Source organism: Oncorhynchus gorbuscha, linkage group LG17 (genome assembly GCF_021184085.1).
Source record: "Oncorhynchus gorbuscha isolate QuinsamMale2020 ecotype Even-year linkage group LG17, OgorEven_v1.0, whole genome shotgun sequence".
Taxonomy (NCBI): domain Eukaryota; kingdom Metazoa; phylum Chordata; class Actinopteri; order Salmoniformes; family Salmonidae; genus Oncorhynchus; species Oncorhynchus gorbuscha.
The window spans coordinates 5,888,931-5,906,547 of NC_060189.1; the positions used below are offsets into that span (position 1 = coordinate 5,888,931).

General features: G+C 45.0%; 1 protein-coding gene across 1 annotated transcript in view; it reads right to left on the minus strand.

Moving 5' to 3' along the window:
* LOC124001973 (solute carrier family 22 member 13) overlaps positions 1-17,150 on the minus strand; it is a 23,304-nt gene extending 6,154 nt beyond the window's left edge. Inside the window, exons 1-6 of the mRNA XM_046309164.1 lie at positions 16,598-17,150; positions 5,463-5,563; positions 3,737-3,891; positions 3,256-3,424; positions 2,407-2,509; positions 2,117-2,295 (exon numbers count right to left, since the gene is read on the minus strand). Coding sequence (XP_046165120.1) covers positions 2,117-2,295; positions 2,407-2,509; positions 3,256-3,424; positions 3,737-3,891; positions 5,463-5,563; positions 16,598-16,891 — 1,001 coding nt within the window. The 5' untranslated portion in view covers positions 16,892-17,150. The remainder of the gene's footprint in view (positions 1-2,116; positions 2,296-2,406; positions 2,510-3,255; positions 3,425-3,736; positions 3,892-5,462; positions 5,564-16,597) is intronic.
* Between the last annotated feature and the right edge of the window lie 467 nt (positions 17,151-17,617).

Sequence of the window (17,617 nt, forward strand, 5' to 3'; positions counted from 1 at the left end):
GTGGAGAGACAGCATCAGACACAGAGTGGAGAGACAGCATCATACACAGTGGGGAGAGACAGCATCAGACACAGTGGGGAGAGACAGCATCATACACAGGGCAGAGAGACAGCATCAGACACAGGGCGGAGAGACAGCATCAGACACAGGGCGGAGAGACAGCATCAGACACAGGGCGGAGAGACAGCATCAGACACAGGGCGGAGAGACAGCATCAGACAAATGCTATAGAACAAATGGAGTACAGCATCAGACACAGGGCGGAGAGACAGCATCAGACACAGGGCGGAGAGACAGCATCAGACACAGGGCGGAGAGACAGCATCAGACACAGGGCGGAGAGACAGCATCAGACACAGGGCGGAGAGACAGCATCATACACAGGGCGGAGAGACAGCATCAGACACAGGGCGGAGAGACAGCATCAGACAAAGGGTACAGGAGAACAAATGCATCAGACAACAAATGGGTACAGAGGTAGAACAAATGACACAGGGCGGAGAACAAATCATACACAGGTAGAACAAATGAGACAGCATCAGAACAAATGGAGTACAGGAGAACAAATGGACACAGGGCGGAGAACAAATGGAGACACAGAACAAATGGAGAGACAGAACAAATCATACAGCAGAACAAATGGTGGAGTAGAACAAATGGATACAGCGGTAGAACAAATGAGACAGCATCAAATGACACAGCGGTAGAACAAATGGAGTACAGCAGTAGAACAAATGGAGTACAGCGGTAGAACAAATGGAGTACAGCGGTAGAACCTGACAACCTCTCTTTTTTTCTACACAATTTCAGTGAGCTACAAAAGTGACACATGTTGTTTTATCTCTGTGCTCCAGCACTTTGGATTTTAAGTTATACTATGACTATGAGGTTAAAGTCCACTGACAGCTTTAATTTGAGGGTATTTTCATCATGATTGTTGTGCTAGGAATATGGGACCAAATACTAAACTTTGGACACTTTTTAATACACAGAAGTGAATTCGTCCCAATACTTTCCATCTCCTATGGAAATGGAAGGACGGTGTACAAAAAGTGCTGTAATTTCTAAACAGTTCACCCGATATGCATGAAAATACCTTCAAATTAAAGCTGACAATCTGCACTTTAACATCAGTCATTGTATCATGGTGTTACGGTCCCATAAGATAAACTATAAGTGAAAATAACTGACAAACAATACAAAATGGAATCAGGTGGATTTTAGGAGGGGTTCTCAACGACACTCCTGGGGGTGTCCACCGAAAACTTGTCTAGCAACAAGAGTTTGGGTCCTGAAAGACACCCACCATGAATGCCCATTAAATTTTCCCCATAAAACACAAACCAAAATAAACCCCTACAAACCAACGTTGAATATGGAGCTAAAAGACAGTGGGGCGAACCAAAAAGGGGAGAACACAAGATTGAAGGCTTTGTTTTTATCACACTCAAAAAGGAAGCGCTTAACCGTGGTCAAGATCTTCCAGCATCTCTCAAGTACTAACTGGAGCTGTGGGCCACTCTTCAATTTCACCTGGGCTAGCACAGGTGATACACCTTCCCACTAACGAGATGGATAACCCAGCACAGGTGATACACCTTCCCACTAACGAGATGGACAACCCAGCGCAGGTGATACACCTTCCCACTAACGAGATGGATAACCCAGCACAGGTGATACACCTTCCCACTAACGAGATGGACAACCCAGCACAGGTGATACACCTTCCCACTAACGAGATGGACAACCCAGCACAGGTGATACATCTTCCCACTAATGAGATGGACAACCCAGCACAGGTGATACACCTTCCCACTAACGAGATGGACAACCCAGCACAGGTGATACACCTTCCCACTAACGAGATGGACAACCCAGCACAGGTGATACACCTTCCCACTAATGAGATGGATAACCCAGCACAGGTGATACACCTTCCCACTAACGAGATGGATAACCCAGCACAGGTGATACACCTTACTGACAAAGTGACACCAATTGGTCCGCCCTACGTGATAACGCTCTACCTCAAAATATAAATGGAAAAACCTGTAACACTGGAGTACAGAGCCAAAACAATACTTTTGGAGCTCACTGTAAACACAGACTGACCCACCCAATGTAACTCATGATGACCAGGCGCAGTAGAATGGTGGGACATCTCATGTGTCCGCAGTGGGAAAGTGTGTTTCCCTCCTGGGTTTGCGTGTCTGCCTTTGGTATGTGTGTGCCAGTCTCCAGTGTGTCTGTGTCCCGGGGGACTTGTTGCAGGTCCTTCCCCTCTGTCTCCAACAGCTGTGACAGAAACACACACAGACCTGAGTCGCGTCTAGGAACACTGATATAGTACAGACATACATCTGTGTGTGTGTGTGTGTGTGTGTATTTGTGTGTGTGTGTGTGTACCAGGTCTAGACAGCGTTTGTCCTCAGGACTGTGTCTCCTGTACTCCTCCAGAGTGTCCAGCCTCTTCTTCAGGAGCAACCAGTGAGGAGACTCAGGAATGGAGCTGAGAGGGGGGAGATTCATGGCTGAGAGGGGGAGATTCATGGCTGAGAAGGGGAGATTCATGGCTTAGAAGGGGGAGATTCATGGCTGAGAAGGGGGAGATTCATGGCTGAGAAGGGGAGATTCATGGCTGAGAAGGGGGAGATTCATGCCTTATTCATGGCTGAGGGGGAGATTCATTTAGAAGGGGAGATTCATGGCTGAGAAGGGGAAGATTCATGGCTTAGAAGGGGAGATTCATGGCTTAGAAGGGGAGATTCATGGCTGAGGGGAGGGCTTAGAAGTTTCATGGCTTAGAAGGGGAGATTCATGGCTTAGAAGGGGAAGATTCATGGCTGAGAAGGGGGAGATTCATGGCTTAGAAGGGGAGATTCATGGCTTAGAAGGGGGAGATTCATGGCTGAGAAGGGGAAGTTTCATGGCTGAGAAGGGGGAGATTCATGGCTTAGAAGGGGAGATTCATGGCTGAGGGGGAGATCCATGGCATTTCAGTACAGGTTCACTCACACTCTCTCACCTGGTTTCAGGGGAGACTTAGGGTTGTGTGTGTACTCACTAGTAGAGAGGCAGACAGGATCTGTGGTACGGCCAGTCGCAGGTGTAGCTGTGTGTGTGTGTGTGTGTGTGTGTGTGTGTGTGTGTGTGTGTGTGTGTGTGTGTGTGTGTGTGTGTGTGTGTGTGTGTGTGTGTGTGTGTGTGTGTGTGTGTGTGTGTGTGTGTGTGTGTGTGTGTGTGTGTTTTACTCACTAGTAGAGAGGCAGACAGAGGATCTGTGGTATAGCCAGAGCCAGGTGTAGCTGTGTCCAGGTGTGTGTAAGGTACGCCAGCGGTGCCAACGCCATCATACCCAGGCTGAAGGAGAAGGACAGGAGGGCCGGGGGCCAAATACGATACCTGGGAAGACTCCATTCCACACCTACACACACACACACACACACACACACACACACACACACACACACACACACACACACACACACACACACACACACACACACACACACACACACACACACACACACAGTTAAATCCATGCCCACAGCCGCATGGCATGCACACACACACACACACACACATGCACACACACATTTACATTACATTTACATTTAAGTCATTTAGCAGACGCTCTTATCCAGAGCGACTTACAAATTGGTGCATTCACCACACACACATACACACATACACACACACACACACACACACAGTTACGGTAGGGTAGATGTGTTACCCAGGCTGAAGCTGCAGATATTGATACAGCAGCAGGAGACCCCGGCCAGACAGCGCAGGGTGAGGAAGAGGATGGCGTGAGGAAGGACTGCCGGCAGCACAGCAGTCACAGCATGGACACAAACACACACCAGCAGTACCACTCGCTTACCGTACCTAGTCACACACAGACACACACACACACGACGTCCATGTGTTACAGTGTATCATTTACTGTGTGTGTGTGTGTGTGTGTGTGTGTGTGTGTGTGTGTGTGTGTGTGTGTGTGTGTGTGTGTGTGTGTGTGTGTGTGTGTGTGTGTGTGTGTGTGTGTGTGTGTGTGTGTGTGTGTGTGTGTGTGTGTGTGTGTGTGTGTGTGTGTGTGTGTGTGTGTGTGTGTGAGTATATACTACCATTCAATGTCCTTGTTTTTGAAAGAAAAGCACATTTTTTGGTCCAATAAAATAACATCAGATTGATCAGAAATGCAGTGTAGGCATTGTTAATGTTGTAAATAACTATTGTAGCTGGAAAGGGCTGATTTTTAATGGAATATCTATGTAGGTGTACAGAGACCTATTATCAGCAACCATCACTCCTGTGTTTCAATGACACATTGTGTTAGCTAATCCAAGTTTATCATTTTAAAAGGCAAATTAATCATTAGAAAACTATTTTGCAATGATGTTAGCACAGCTGAAAACTGTTGTTCTGAATAAAGAAGCAATACAACTGTCCTTCTTTAGACTAGTTGAGTATCTGGAGCATCAGCATTTGTGGGTTCGATTACAGGCTCAAAATGGCCAGAAACAAAGAACCTTCTTCTGTATCTCGTCAGTCTATTGTTTTTCTGAGAAATGAAGGATATTCCATTTGAGAAATAGCCAAGAAACTGAAGATCTCATACAACGCTGTGCACTAGTACTCCCTTTACAGAACAGCGCAAACTGGCTCTAACCAGAATAGAAAGAGGAGTGGGAGGCCCCGGTGCACAACTGAGCAAGAGAACAAGTACGTTAGAGTGTCTAGTTTGAGAAACAGACACCTCACAAGTCCTCAACTGGCAGCTCCATTAAATATTACCTGCAAAACACCAGTCTCAACATCAACAGCAAAGAGGTTACTCCGGGATGCTGGCCTTCTATGCAGAGTTGCAAAGAAAAAGCCATAACTCAGACTGACCAATGGAAAAAAAAGATTAAGATGGGCAAAAGAACACAGACACTGGACAGAGGAACTCTGCCTAGAAGGCAGAAGTTGCCTCTTCACTGTTGACGTTGAGACTGGTGTTTTGTGGGTGCGAGACCCTGTGGCTTGTAGACCTCTCCAGGTCTTGTACCCACTTTGAAATTTGGTTGAGGATCGGTGATGATCTGAGGTTGTATGAATCAAGCCAAGTACAAGCTTTGTCCTGGAAGAAAACTTGCTTCCTTCTGCTCTGACAATGTTACCCAACTCCGAGGACTGTTTTTTTTTCCATCAGGACAATGATCCATGCCACACAACCAGGTCAATCATGGTGTCGATGGAGGACCACCAGATCAAGACCCTGTCATGGCCAGCCCAACTTCCAGACCTGAACCCCATTGAACCCGACTTCAACTGTAACTGTATATATACACTGTGTGTGTGTGTGTGTGTGTGTGTGTGTGTGTGTGTGTGTGTGTGTGTGTGTGTGTGTGTGTGTGTGTGTGTGTGTGTACTGTGTGTACTGTGTGTACTGTGTGTACTGTGTGTGTGTATGTCACCTGTCAGAGAGAGATCCTCCAAAGAGAGATCCCAGCAGAAGGCCAGCCATGTACATGGTCTGACTGTACGACAACACCACTGGATCCAAACACACTTTGCCCTGTAACACAAACGCACACGCACGCACGCACAGATGTTTGTGCTAGATGATGTTCTAGTAATCTAGTTGCAACACTAACTATTTATTGCCACACATACCTGATAATGAAATGTGTTGTTTTACAAGTTCAGCCATAGTAGTACTCAGGGTCAGCCATAGTAGTACTGAGGGTAAGCCATAGTAGTACTCAGGGTCAGCCATAGTAGTACTCAGGGTCAGCCATAGTAGTACTCAGGGTAAGCCATAGTAGTACTCAGGGTCAGCCATAGTAGTACTCAGGGTCAGCCATAGTAGTACTCAGGGTCAGCCATAGTAGTACTCAGGGTCAGCCATAGTAGTACTCAGGGTCAGCCATAGTAGTACTCAGGGTAAGCCATAGTAGTACTCAGGGTCAGCCATAGTAGTACTCAGGGTCAGCCATAGTAGTACTCAGGGTCAGCCATAGTAGTACTCAGGATCAGCCATAGTAGTACTCAGGGTTATTCATAGTAGTACTCAGGGTCAGCCATAGTAGTACTCAGGATCAGCCATAGTAGTACTCAGGATCAGTCATAGTAGTACTCAGGGTTATTCATAGTAGTACTCAGGGTCAGCCATAGTAGTACTCAGGATCAGCCATAGTAGTACTCAGGGTCAGCCATAGTAGTACTCAGGGTCAGCCATAGTAGTACTCAGGATCAGCCATAGTAGTACTCAGGGTCAGCCATAGTAGTACTCAGGGTCAGCCATAGTAGTACTCAGGGTCAGCCATAGTAGTACTCAGGGTCAGCCATAGTAGTACTCAGGGTAAGCCATAGTAGTACTCAGGGTCAGCCATAGTAGTACTCAGGGTTGGCCATAGTAGTACTCAGGGTCGGTCATAGTAGTACTCAGGGTCAGCCATAGTAGTACTCAGGGTCAGCTATAGTAGTACTCAGGGTCAGCCATAGTAGTACGGCACACTTGAGCAAATTAGGGTTAAGATTTGCATGGTTCTGATATCGGTTCCGACTGACATTTTAGCTTATAAATTGATCTGTGGACACTGTAGATCGAAATGGCATGAATTGAGCGGTAGCCCTTATAGTCATGGTTGCCCTGATAGACCTGGTAGCCCTGGAAGCAAGTTAGCCCTGGGAGCCAAGGTAGTCAAGGTAGCAATGGGAGAACAAGGTAGCAATGGTAGCCCTGGGAGCCAAGGTAGCCAAGGTAGCAATAGGAGAACAAGGTAGCAATGGTAGCCCTGGGAGCCAAGGTAGCCAAGGTAGCAATGGGAGCCAAGGTAGCAATGGTAGCCCTGTGAGCAAGGTAGCCCTGGTAGCAAGTTAGCCCTGGGAGCCAAGGTAGCCAAGGTAGCAATGGGAGCCAAGGTAGCAATGGTAGCCATGGTAGCCCAGGGAGCCATGGTAGCCCTGGGAGCCATGGTAGCCCTGGGAGCCATGGTAGCCCTGGGAACCAAGGTATCCCTGGGAGCCGAGGTTGGCCTGGTAGCCATGGTTACCAAAGGTAAATCTAGACTTGGTTTCCTCTATCGTATTCGCTCCTCTTTCACCCCGGCTGCCAAACTAACCCTGATTCAGATGACCATCCTACCCTTGCTAGATTTTAATGTTTTTCCCACCTTTATTTAACCAGGTAGGCTGGTTGAGAACAAATTCTCATTTGCAACTGCGACCTGGCCAAGATAAAGCAAAGCAGTGTGACACAGACAACAACATAGAGTTACACATGGAGTAAACAATAAACAAGTCAATAACACAATAAACAAATCAATGACACAGTAGAAAAAAGAAAGTCTATATACAGTGTGTGCAAAAGGTATGAGGAGGCAGGCAATAAATAGGCCATAGTAGTGAATAATTACAATTTAGCAGATTAACACTGGAGTGATAAATGAGCAGATGATGATGTGCAAGTAGAGATACTGGTGTGAAAAAGAGCAGAAAAGTAAATAAAATAAAAACAGTATGGGGATGAGGTAGATAGATTGGGTGGGCTATTTACAGATGGACTATGTACAGCTGCAGTGATCGGTTAGCTGCTCAGATAGTTGATGTTTAAAGTTGGTGAGAGAAATAAAAGTCTCCAACTTCAGCGATTTTTGTCATTCGTTCCAGTCACTGGCAGCAGAGAACTGGAAGGAAAGGCGGCCAAATGAGGTGTTGGCTTTGGGGATGATCAGTGAGATATACCTGCTGGAACGTGTGCTACGGGTGGGTGTTGTTATCATGACCAGTGAACTGAGATAAGGCAGAGCTTTACCTAGCATGGACTTATAGATGACCTAGAGCCAGTGGGTCTGGCGACGAATATGTAGCGAGGACCAGCCGACTAGAGCATACAGGTCGCAGTGGTGGGTGGTATAAGGTCATTTGGTAACAAAACGGATGGCACTGTGATAGACTGCATCCAGTTTGCTGAGTAGAATATTGGAAGCTATTTTGTAGATGACATCGCCGAAGTCGAGGATCGGTAGGATAGTCAGTTTTACTAGGGTAAGTTTGTTGGCGTGAGTTAACCTCTTGCTCCTACATGGCACGCAGGCGTCCCATCTAGAGCTCTGGAAATGCAAATGCACTACGCTAAATGCTAATAGTATTAGTTAAAACTCAAACGTTCATTAAAATACACATGCAGGGTATTGAATTAAAGAGCTACACTGACTTAAATGTAAATGTAAATGAATCCAGGCAAATCAAGTCAGATTTTTAAAATGCTTTTCGGCGAAAGCATGAGAAGCTATTATCTGATAGCATGTAACACCCCAAAAGACCGGCAGGGGACGTAAACAAAATAATTAGCATAGTCGGCGCTACACAAACCGCACAATAAAATATAAAACATTCATTACCTTTGACCATCTTCTTTGTTGGCACTCCTAGATGTCCCATAATCACTATTGGGTCTTTTTTTCGATTAAATCGGTCCATATATAGCCTAGATATCGATCTATGAAGACTGTGTGATAAACGGAAAAAATAGCGTTTCATAACGTAACGTCATTTTTTTTAATTCAAAAAGTCGACGATAAACTTTCACAAAACACTTCCAAATACTTTTGTAATGCAACTTTAGCTATTAGTAAACGTTAATAAGCAATCAAATTAATCACGAGACGAAGTGTTTTCTATAGGGGTCCGTCTTGAAATACTGTCCGTGTATTTCTCAACCAAAATATCCGGTCGGAGACCTGAAGAAAAAGCCTGTCTCTTGTTCGTTTGACCAAGAAACAAAGAATTGGCAAATGACAAGACTGTTGACATCGTGTGGAAGCTGTAGGTACTGCAACCTCAGCCCTATTTAATGTATTTCGCCCATAACAATGGGTTGAAGCGGCGGATGGATATATTTTTCCACTTTCAGTGATCAGATTTTCCTGCACTTTTCAATTAAACGCACGTTCTGTTAAAGTCACAGCCGTGATTTAACCAGTTTTATAAACGTCTGATTGTTTTCTATCCACACATACTAATCATATGCATATACTATTATATTCCTGGCATGAGTAGCAGGGCGCTGAAATGTTGCACGATTTTTAACAGAATGTTCAAAAAAGTAGGGTCGACTGAAGAGGTTAAGGAGGCTTTGTTGCGAAATAGAAAGCCGATTCTATATTTGATTTTTGATTGGAGATGTTTAATATGAGTCTGGAAGAGAGTTTACAGTATAGCCAGACACCTAGGTATTTATAGTTGTCCACATATTCTAGGTCAAAACCATCCAGGGTGGTGATGCTGGTCAGGCGTGTGGGTGCGGGCAGCGAACGGTTGAAAAGCATGCATTTGGTTTTACTAGCGTTTAAGAGCAGTTGGGGGCCACGGAAGGAGTGTTGATTATGGAGATGTAATTTAGAGATCGGCAGGTAAGGATGCTCCCACTGGTTGATGCTTATTTATAAAAACCCTCTTAGGCCTCACTCCCCCCTATCTGAGATACCTACTGCAGCGCTCATCCTCCACATACAACACCCATTCTGCCAGTCACATTCTGTTAAAGGTCCCCAAAGCGCACACATCCCTGGGTCGCTCCTCTTTTCAGTTCGCTGCAGCTAGCGACTGGAACGAGCTGCAACAAAACACTCAAACTGGACAGTTTTATCTCCATCTCTTCATTCAAAGACTCAATCATGGACACTCTTATTGACACTTGTGGCTGCTTTGTGTGATGTATTGTTGTCTCTACCTTCTTGCCCTTTGTGCTGTTGTCTGTGATTAGTAATGTTTGTACCCTGTTTTGTGCTACTACCACGTAGTTTTACTGCCATGTTGTGTTGCTACCATGCTGTGTAGTCATGTGTTGCTGCATGATACGACATGACAACAGAGTCAATAACACCTGAGGAAAGAACGAAGGGGAGTGACAGATATAGGGAAGATAATCAAGGAGGTGATGGAGTCCAGGTGAGTGTCATGAGGCACAGGTGAGCGACACGATGGTGACAGGTGTGCGGGATAATCAGCAGCCTGATGACCTAGAGGCTGGAGAGGGAGTATACGTGACAAACAGTCCATTTATATTTTCCAACGGGGCTATACATTTGGGAGAGGTGTTTTTCTTGCCTGAGTAGTGGTCCTGTATAGCTCAGTTGGTAGAGCATGGCGCTTGTAACGCCAGGGTAGTGGGTTCGATCCCCCGGGACCACCCATACGTAGAATGTATGCACACATGACTGTAAGTCGCTTTGGATAAAAGCGTCTGCTAAATGGCATATATTATTATTATTATTATATTATATTATATTCATATATTATTATTATTATTATTATTATATTATTATTAGCCTCGTTTCACTGCCAGAAATAAAATTAAACCATCTAGTGTTCAGTGAAATAATAACACAATGTCAAATACAGGTAGCCGAGTCAAATAATTAACATCCAATCACATTAACCGTTACTCATCCAATCACATTAACCGTTACTCTCTCGCGGGAATTCCACTAACGGTCCATATGAAGCCAAACGTAGCTGCTGCTCATGTTGGTATCTGTACTGATGGCGCAAATGCCATGACAGGGAGACATAGTGGAGTGGTAATGTGCGTGCAAGCAGTTGCTCCCGACACCACTTGGGTCCACTGCAGCAGTCACCGAGAGGCTCTTGCTGCCAAGGGAATGCCTAAGAGCTTGAAAGACGTTTTGGACACAGTGAAAATGGTTAACTTTGTTAAAAAAGCCCCTGAAATCCTGTGTATTTTCTGCTAAAGTTTTCTTTACTGACCATAATTTTCACTTGTCTGACCGCTTGCATGATGCCGAGTTTCTCACATGACTGACCTTTCTGGGTGATGTTTTTTCTCACCTGAATGATCTGAATCTAGGATGACAGGGACCGTCTGCAACTATATTCAATGCACGGGACAAAATTGAGGCTATGATTAAGAAGTTGGAGCTCTTCTCCGTCTGTATTAACAAGGACAACACACAGGTCTTTCCATCATTGTATGATTTTTTTGTGTGCAAATGAACTCAAGCTTATGGACAATGTCAAATGTGATATAGTGAAGCACCTGAGGGAGTTGGGTGAACAATTACGCAGGTACTTTCCCGAAAGGGATGACACGAACAACTGGATTCGTTATCCCTTTTGCAGCCAATGCAAATAGTCTGGGAAGCCATTTGACTAGATGTTCAGGAGTCTTATGGCTTGTGGGTAGAAGCTGTTTAGAAGCCTCTTGGTCCTAGACTTGGCGCTCCGGTACCGCTTTCCGTGCGGTAGCAGAGAGAACAGTCTATGACTAGGGTGGCTGGAGTCTGACAATTTAGGGCCGTCCTCTGACACCGCCTGGTATAGAAGTACTGGATGGCAGGAAGCTAGGCCCCAGTGATGTACTGGGCCGTATGCACTACCCTCTGTAGTTCCATGCAGTCAGAGGCCGAGCAGTTGCCATACCAGGCAGTGAAGCAACCTATCATGATGCTCTCGATGGTACAGCTGTAGAACCTTTTGAGGATCTGAGGACCCATGTCAAATCTTTTTAGTCTCCTGAGGGGGAATAGGTTTTGTCATGCCTGCTTCACAACGGTCTTGGTGTGCATAGACCATGTTAGTTTGTTGGTGTTGTGGACACCAAGGAACTTGAACCTCTCAACCTGCTCCACTGCAGCCACGTCGATGAGAATGGGAAAGTGCTTTGTCCTCTTTTTCCTGTAGTCCACAAACATCTCATTTGTCTTGATCACATTGATGGAGAGGTTATTTACCTGGCACCACACGGCCAGGTCTCTGACCTCCTCCCTATAGACTGTCTCGTCATTGTCGGTGATCAGGCCTACCACTGTTGTCATTGGCAAACTTAGTGATGGTGTTGGAGTTGTGCCTGGCCGAGCAGTCGTGAGTGAACAGGGAGTGCAAGAGGGGATTGAGCACGCACCTCTGAGGGGCCCCTGTGTTGAGGATCAGCATGGCAGATGTGCTGTTACCTACCCTTACCACCTGGGTGCTGCCCGTCAGGAAGTCCAGGATCTAGTTACAGAGGGAAGTGTTTAGTCCCAGGGTCCTTAGCTTAGTGATGAGCTTTGAGGGTGCTATGGTGTTGAACACTGAGCTGTAGTCAATAGATAGCATTCTCACATAGGTGTTCCTTTTGTCCAGTTGTGAAAGGACAGTGTGGAGTGCAAAAGGGATTGCATCAACTGTGGGTCTGTTGGGGCGGAATGCAAATTGGATTGGGTCTAAGGTTTCTGGTATAATGGTGTTGATGTGAGCCATGACCAGCCTTTAAAAGCACTTCATGGCTACAGACGTGAGTGATACTGGTCGGTAGTCATTTCAGCAGGTTACCTTAGTGTTCCTTGGCACAGGCTCTATGGTGGTCTCCTTAAAACATGTTGGTATTACAGACTCGGACACGGAGAGGTTGAAAATGTCATTGAAGACACTTGCCAGTTGTTCAGCGCATACTCACAGTACACATCCTGGTAATCCATCTGGCCCTGTGGCCTTGTGAATGTTAACCTGTATAAAGGTCTTACTCAAATCAGCTAAGGAGAGCATGATCACACAGTCTTCCAGAACAGTTGGTGTTCTCATGCATGTTTCAGTGTTATTTGCCTCAAAGCGAGCATATAAGTAGTTTAGCTCATCTGGTAGACTCGTGTCACTGGGCAGCTCTCGGCTGTGCTTCCCTTTGTAGTAATGGTTTGCAAGCCCTGCCACATCCGATGAGAGTCAGAGCTGGTGTAGTATGATTCGATCTTAGTCCTGTACTGACCCTTTGCCTGTTTGATGATTCGTCGGAGGGCATAGTGTGATTTCTTATAAGCTTCCCGGGTTAGAGACCCGCTCCTTGAAAGCAGCAGGTCTAGTATTTAGCTCAGTGCGGATGTTGCCTGTAATCCATGACTTCTGGTTGGGGTATGTACTGTCACTGTGGGGATGACGTCATCGATGCACTTATTGATGAAGTCAATGACTGATGTGGTGTACTCCTCAATGCCATCGGAGGAATCCTGGAACATATTCCAGTCTGCCCGCAAAACAGTCCTGTAGTTTAGCATCTGCTTCCTCTGATCACTTTCTTTATTGATCTCGTCACTGGTGCTTCCTGCTTTAATTTTTTTAAGAAGGAATCAGGAGGATATAATTATGATCAGATTTGCAAAATGGAGGGCGAGGGAGAGCTTTGTACGTACTCTGTGTGTGGAGTTAAGGTGGTTCAGAGGTTTTTCTTCTCCTCTGGTTGAACATTTAACATGCTGATAGAAATTTGATAAACTAGATTTAAGTTTTCCCGCTTTAAAGTCCCCGGCTACTATAAGTGCCACCTCTGGATGAGTGTTTTCCTGTTTCCTGCTTTTGCTTTTATTCTCCTACATTCTTTTCACATTTCCACAAACTTCAAAGTGTTTCCTTTCAAATGATAGCAATAATATGCATACCCTTGCTTCAGGGGCTGAGCAACAGGCATTTGGATTTGGGTCATTTCAGGCAAAAATTGGAAAAAAAGGGATAGATCCTGAGCAAATTGTTATTTACAATGACGGCCTACCGGGGAACTGTGGGTTAACTGCCTTGTTCAGGGGCAGAACGACAGATTTTTACTTTGTCAGCTCGGGAATTCAATCCAGCAACCTTTCGGTTACTGTTCCAACGCTCAAACCACTAGGCTACCTACCACATCTCAGTACCCCACACATACAATGATCTGTTAGGTCCCCCAGTCGAGCAGTGCATTTCAAACACGGATTCAACCACACAAAGCAGGGAAATTTTCCAACGTCTCACAAATAAGGGCACCCATTGGTAGATAAAAATAGCAGACATTGAATATCCCTTTGAGCACGAAGTTATTAATTACACTTTGGATGGTGTATCAATGCACCCAGTCACTACAAAGATACAGGCGTCATTCCTAACTCAGTTGCCAGAGAGGAAGGAAACACTCAAGGATTTCACCATGAGGCCAATGGTGATTTAAAACAGTTACAGTGTTTATTGGCTGGTGTTGGAAAAAAACTGAGGAGGGATGAACAGTAGTAACTTCACAACACTAACCTAATTGACAGTGAAAAGAAGGAAGCCTGTACAGAATAAAATATTGCAAAAAATGTGGCAAAGCAATTCACTTTATGTCCTGAATACAAAGTATTATGTTTAGGGGAGTACCACTCAGACTTCATCATGTAATGGATATCCTTGTAATCGTTAAAGACTGGTGAGTTTTTCAGAAAAAAAATGGAATAGAGCACAGGAAAAATTCTAAAAGAAAACCTGGTTCAGTCTGCTGTCCAACAGACACTAGGAGATGAATTCACCTTTCAGCAGGAGAATAACCTAAAACAACAGCTCAAATCTATACTGGAGTTGCTTCTTAAGGCTAGGGGGCAGTATTCAGAAGTTTGGATGACTGATGTGCCAAAAGTTAACTGCCTGTTACTCAGGCCCAGAAGCTAGGATATGCATATAATTGGTAGCATTGGTCAGAAATCACTCTGAATAATGTCTGTAAGTATAACAGAACTGATATGGCAGGTGAAAACCCGGGGAAAATCCATCCAGATTATTGTTTTAGGTCACAGTCCATTCAAATGCTTGTCTATGGGATATTCAAAGGAATTCCTCCCAGATTGCAGTTCCCATGGCTTCCACCGCATTATTAATATCTGGTATTGAACATGCTAGATTCCGTCTTAAATTATATCATTTATTTACATATTATTTACATATTATTTACATATTATTTACACTGTATTAGGGTACCTGACGATTGATTAGAAACATTGTTTGACTTGTTTGGACAAAGTTTATTGGTAACTTTTCAGATTCCTTTGTTTGCATGTTGAACGTGTGGAATGGGTGGATTACTGAATTCAAATACCCCAAATAAACTGTCTTTTGGGGGGATTTAAAGGACTTTATTGAACAAAACAAACATTTGTTGTGTAGCTGGGACCCTTGGGATTGCAAACAGAGAAAGATCTTCAAAAGTTAGTGATTTATTTTATCGCTATTTCTGATTTTTGTGACGCCTCTGCTGGTTCGGATAACGTTTTTAATGCTGGTGTACGCGGGCGCTGTCCTCAGATAATCACATGGTATGCTTTCGTCGTTAAGCCTTTTGAAATCTGACGCTGGATTAACAAGAAGTTAAGCTTTTAAACGATGTAAGACACTTGTGTTTCCATGAATGTTTAATATTACGATTTTTGTATTTTGAATTTCGCGCTCTCCAATTTCATCAGATGTTGTCAAGGTGGGTCACTAGCGTCCCACCTAGCCCAAAGAGGGTATTACAAATAAGACAGTGTATGTTCCTGAGTGACCAAGTTACAAGACCTAGAAATGGTTGTCTAGCGATGCTCAACATCCAATTTGACAGAGCTTGAAGAATTTTGAAAATAATAATGGACAAATGTTACACAATCCCGGTGTGGAAAGCTCTTAGATACTTAACCAGAAAGACTCACAGCTGTAATTGCTGCCAAAAGTGCTTCTACAAAGTATTGACTCAGGTGTGTGAATACTTATGTAAATGAGATATTGCTCTATTTAATTTTCAATAAATTTGCAAACATTTCTAAAAACTTGTTTTCACTTTTTCACCATGGGGTTTTGTGTGTAGATGGGTGAGAAAATCCAGTCAAGGTGTATCAATACCTTTTGCCGGCACTGTAGCTGCTGTGATTGGCTGGTGTCTTGGGGGTGGCACACAGTCTGGGAAACAGTATGCTAACATTCTAACTTAGAAAACTGATAATGAGCTCCAAATGTAACAGTATAACTTTAAACCGTCCCCTCGCCCATACCGATGCGCAAACCTGGGACCCTCTGCACACATCAACAACAGTCACCCTCCGAAGCATCCCATCGCTCCACAAAAGCCGCGGCCCTCGCAGAGCAAAGGGGAACTGCTACTTCAAGGTCTTAGAGCAAGTTATGTCACTGATTGAAACGCTATTTAGCGCGCACCGCTAACTAAGCTAGCCGTTTCACATCCGTTACACAAACACAAATGAAAGTACGACGTTAGCGTGAAACGTACCATCTCTTAGCTTAGCAATCAGTGAAAAGGTATGTTCTTATCCACCATGGGCTTTATCATCAATGCATCCACTCCATACATACCCCACAAGACATGCCACAAGAGGTCTCTTCACAGTCCTCAAGTCCAGAACAGACATTGGGAGGCGCACAGTACTACATAGAGCCATGACTACATGGAACACTATTCCACATCAAGTAACTGATGCAGCAGTAGAATCCTATTTATAGACTTTATCTCTTGATCTCGACAAAACAACTTTGTTATGTTGATCATAATCATGAGATAATCAAGGGCGGGGGAAATCATTATCTTCATATGTCCTCTCTGGACCAGACCCAGCTGCTATCTATTGGTGTCAGTGGGAGACACTACTGGTTAAGTAGATCGGTCTGGAACACAGTACTACATAGAGCCTACATGGAACTCTATTCCACATCAGGTAGCTGATGCAAGCAGTAGAATCAGATTTTTTTTTTTTTAAATACATATACACCTTATGGAACAGCGGGGACTGTGAAGAGACACACACAGGCACAGACACACACAGGCACAGATAACATGTTTACTCACATTATCTCTATCCGTGTCGTTCCCCCGCGTGATCTCATCCTGTGTCGGTAACAATACCGATATAAGTGACACGTTCATCTCGCGCATCTCTCCGGGAGTGCGGTTCTGTTTGCACGCACTACTAGAAGAGACTTCATCTCCTCCGGTTCGACTCTTGGTCGGTAACTGACTGGGGACGTTAGCGCACGAGGAGGCTGCTCTGCTGACAGTGAAGACATCGAGGAAGAAAAGAAACGCCGTGAAGAAGAATATGAGAGCGAGCCGCAAGTACACCGCCAGCTGCAATGGAGCCATAGGACTCTCCTATATCACTCACTCTCTCTCTCTCCGCTCACCGCCTATCTCACCAGACAGCTCAGCGCATATCTCACCAGAAAGCGGAGCTGAAGGGACTGTTACACCCGTAAAGTCCTGGAACTCCGGTCAAGTCTTGTTAGCGCAATAAGTACTGTAAAAGCAAAGACTAATCATTACAAATCGCGACAAAGTGGTCAGGGGTGAATAAATACCTAACCCACAGTCCTCTGCATTAGACTTCCTCCCCATTGCCTGGGGGTCGAGTTGACCTGAACCTAGAAATTCTATTGAACTACTTCTACTAACCACTTCTCTTTTCTCACCATTCCTTCTCTCCCCCTCTCTCTTTTCTCCCCATTCCTTCTCTCCCCCTCTCTCTTTTCTCCCCATTCCTTCTCTCCCCTCTCTCTTTTCTCCCCATTCCTTCTCTCCCCCTCTCTCTTTTCTCCCCATTCCTTCTCTCCCCCTCTCTCTTTTCTCCCCATTCCTTCTCTCCCCCTCTCTCTCTTTTCTCCACATTCCTTCTCTCCCCCTCTCTCTTTTCTCCCCATTCCTTCTCTCCCCCTTTTTCTCCCCATTCCTTCTCTCTCCCTCTCTTTTCTCCCCATTCCTTCTCTCCCCCTCTCTCCCCCCATTCCCTCATTTTCTCCCCATTCCTTCTCCCCCTCTCTCTCTTTTCTCCCCATTCCTTCTCTCCCCTCACCCTTTTCTCCCCATTCCTTC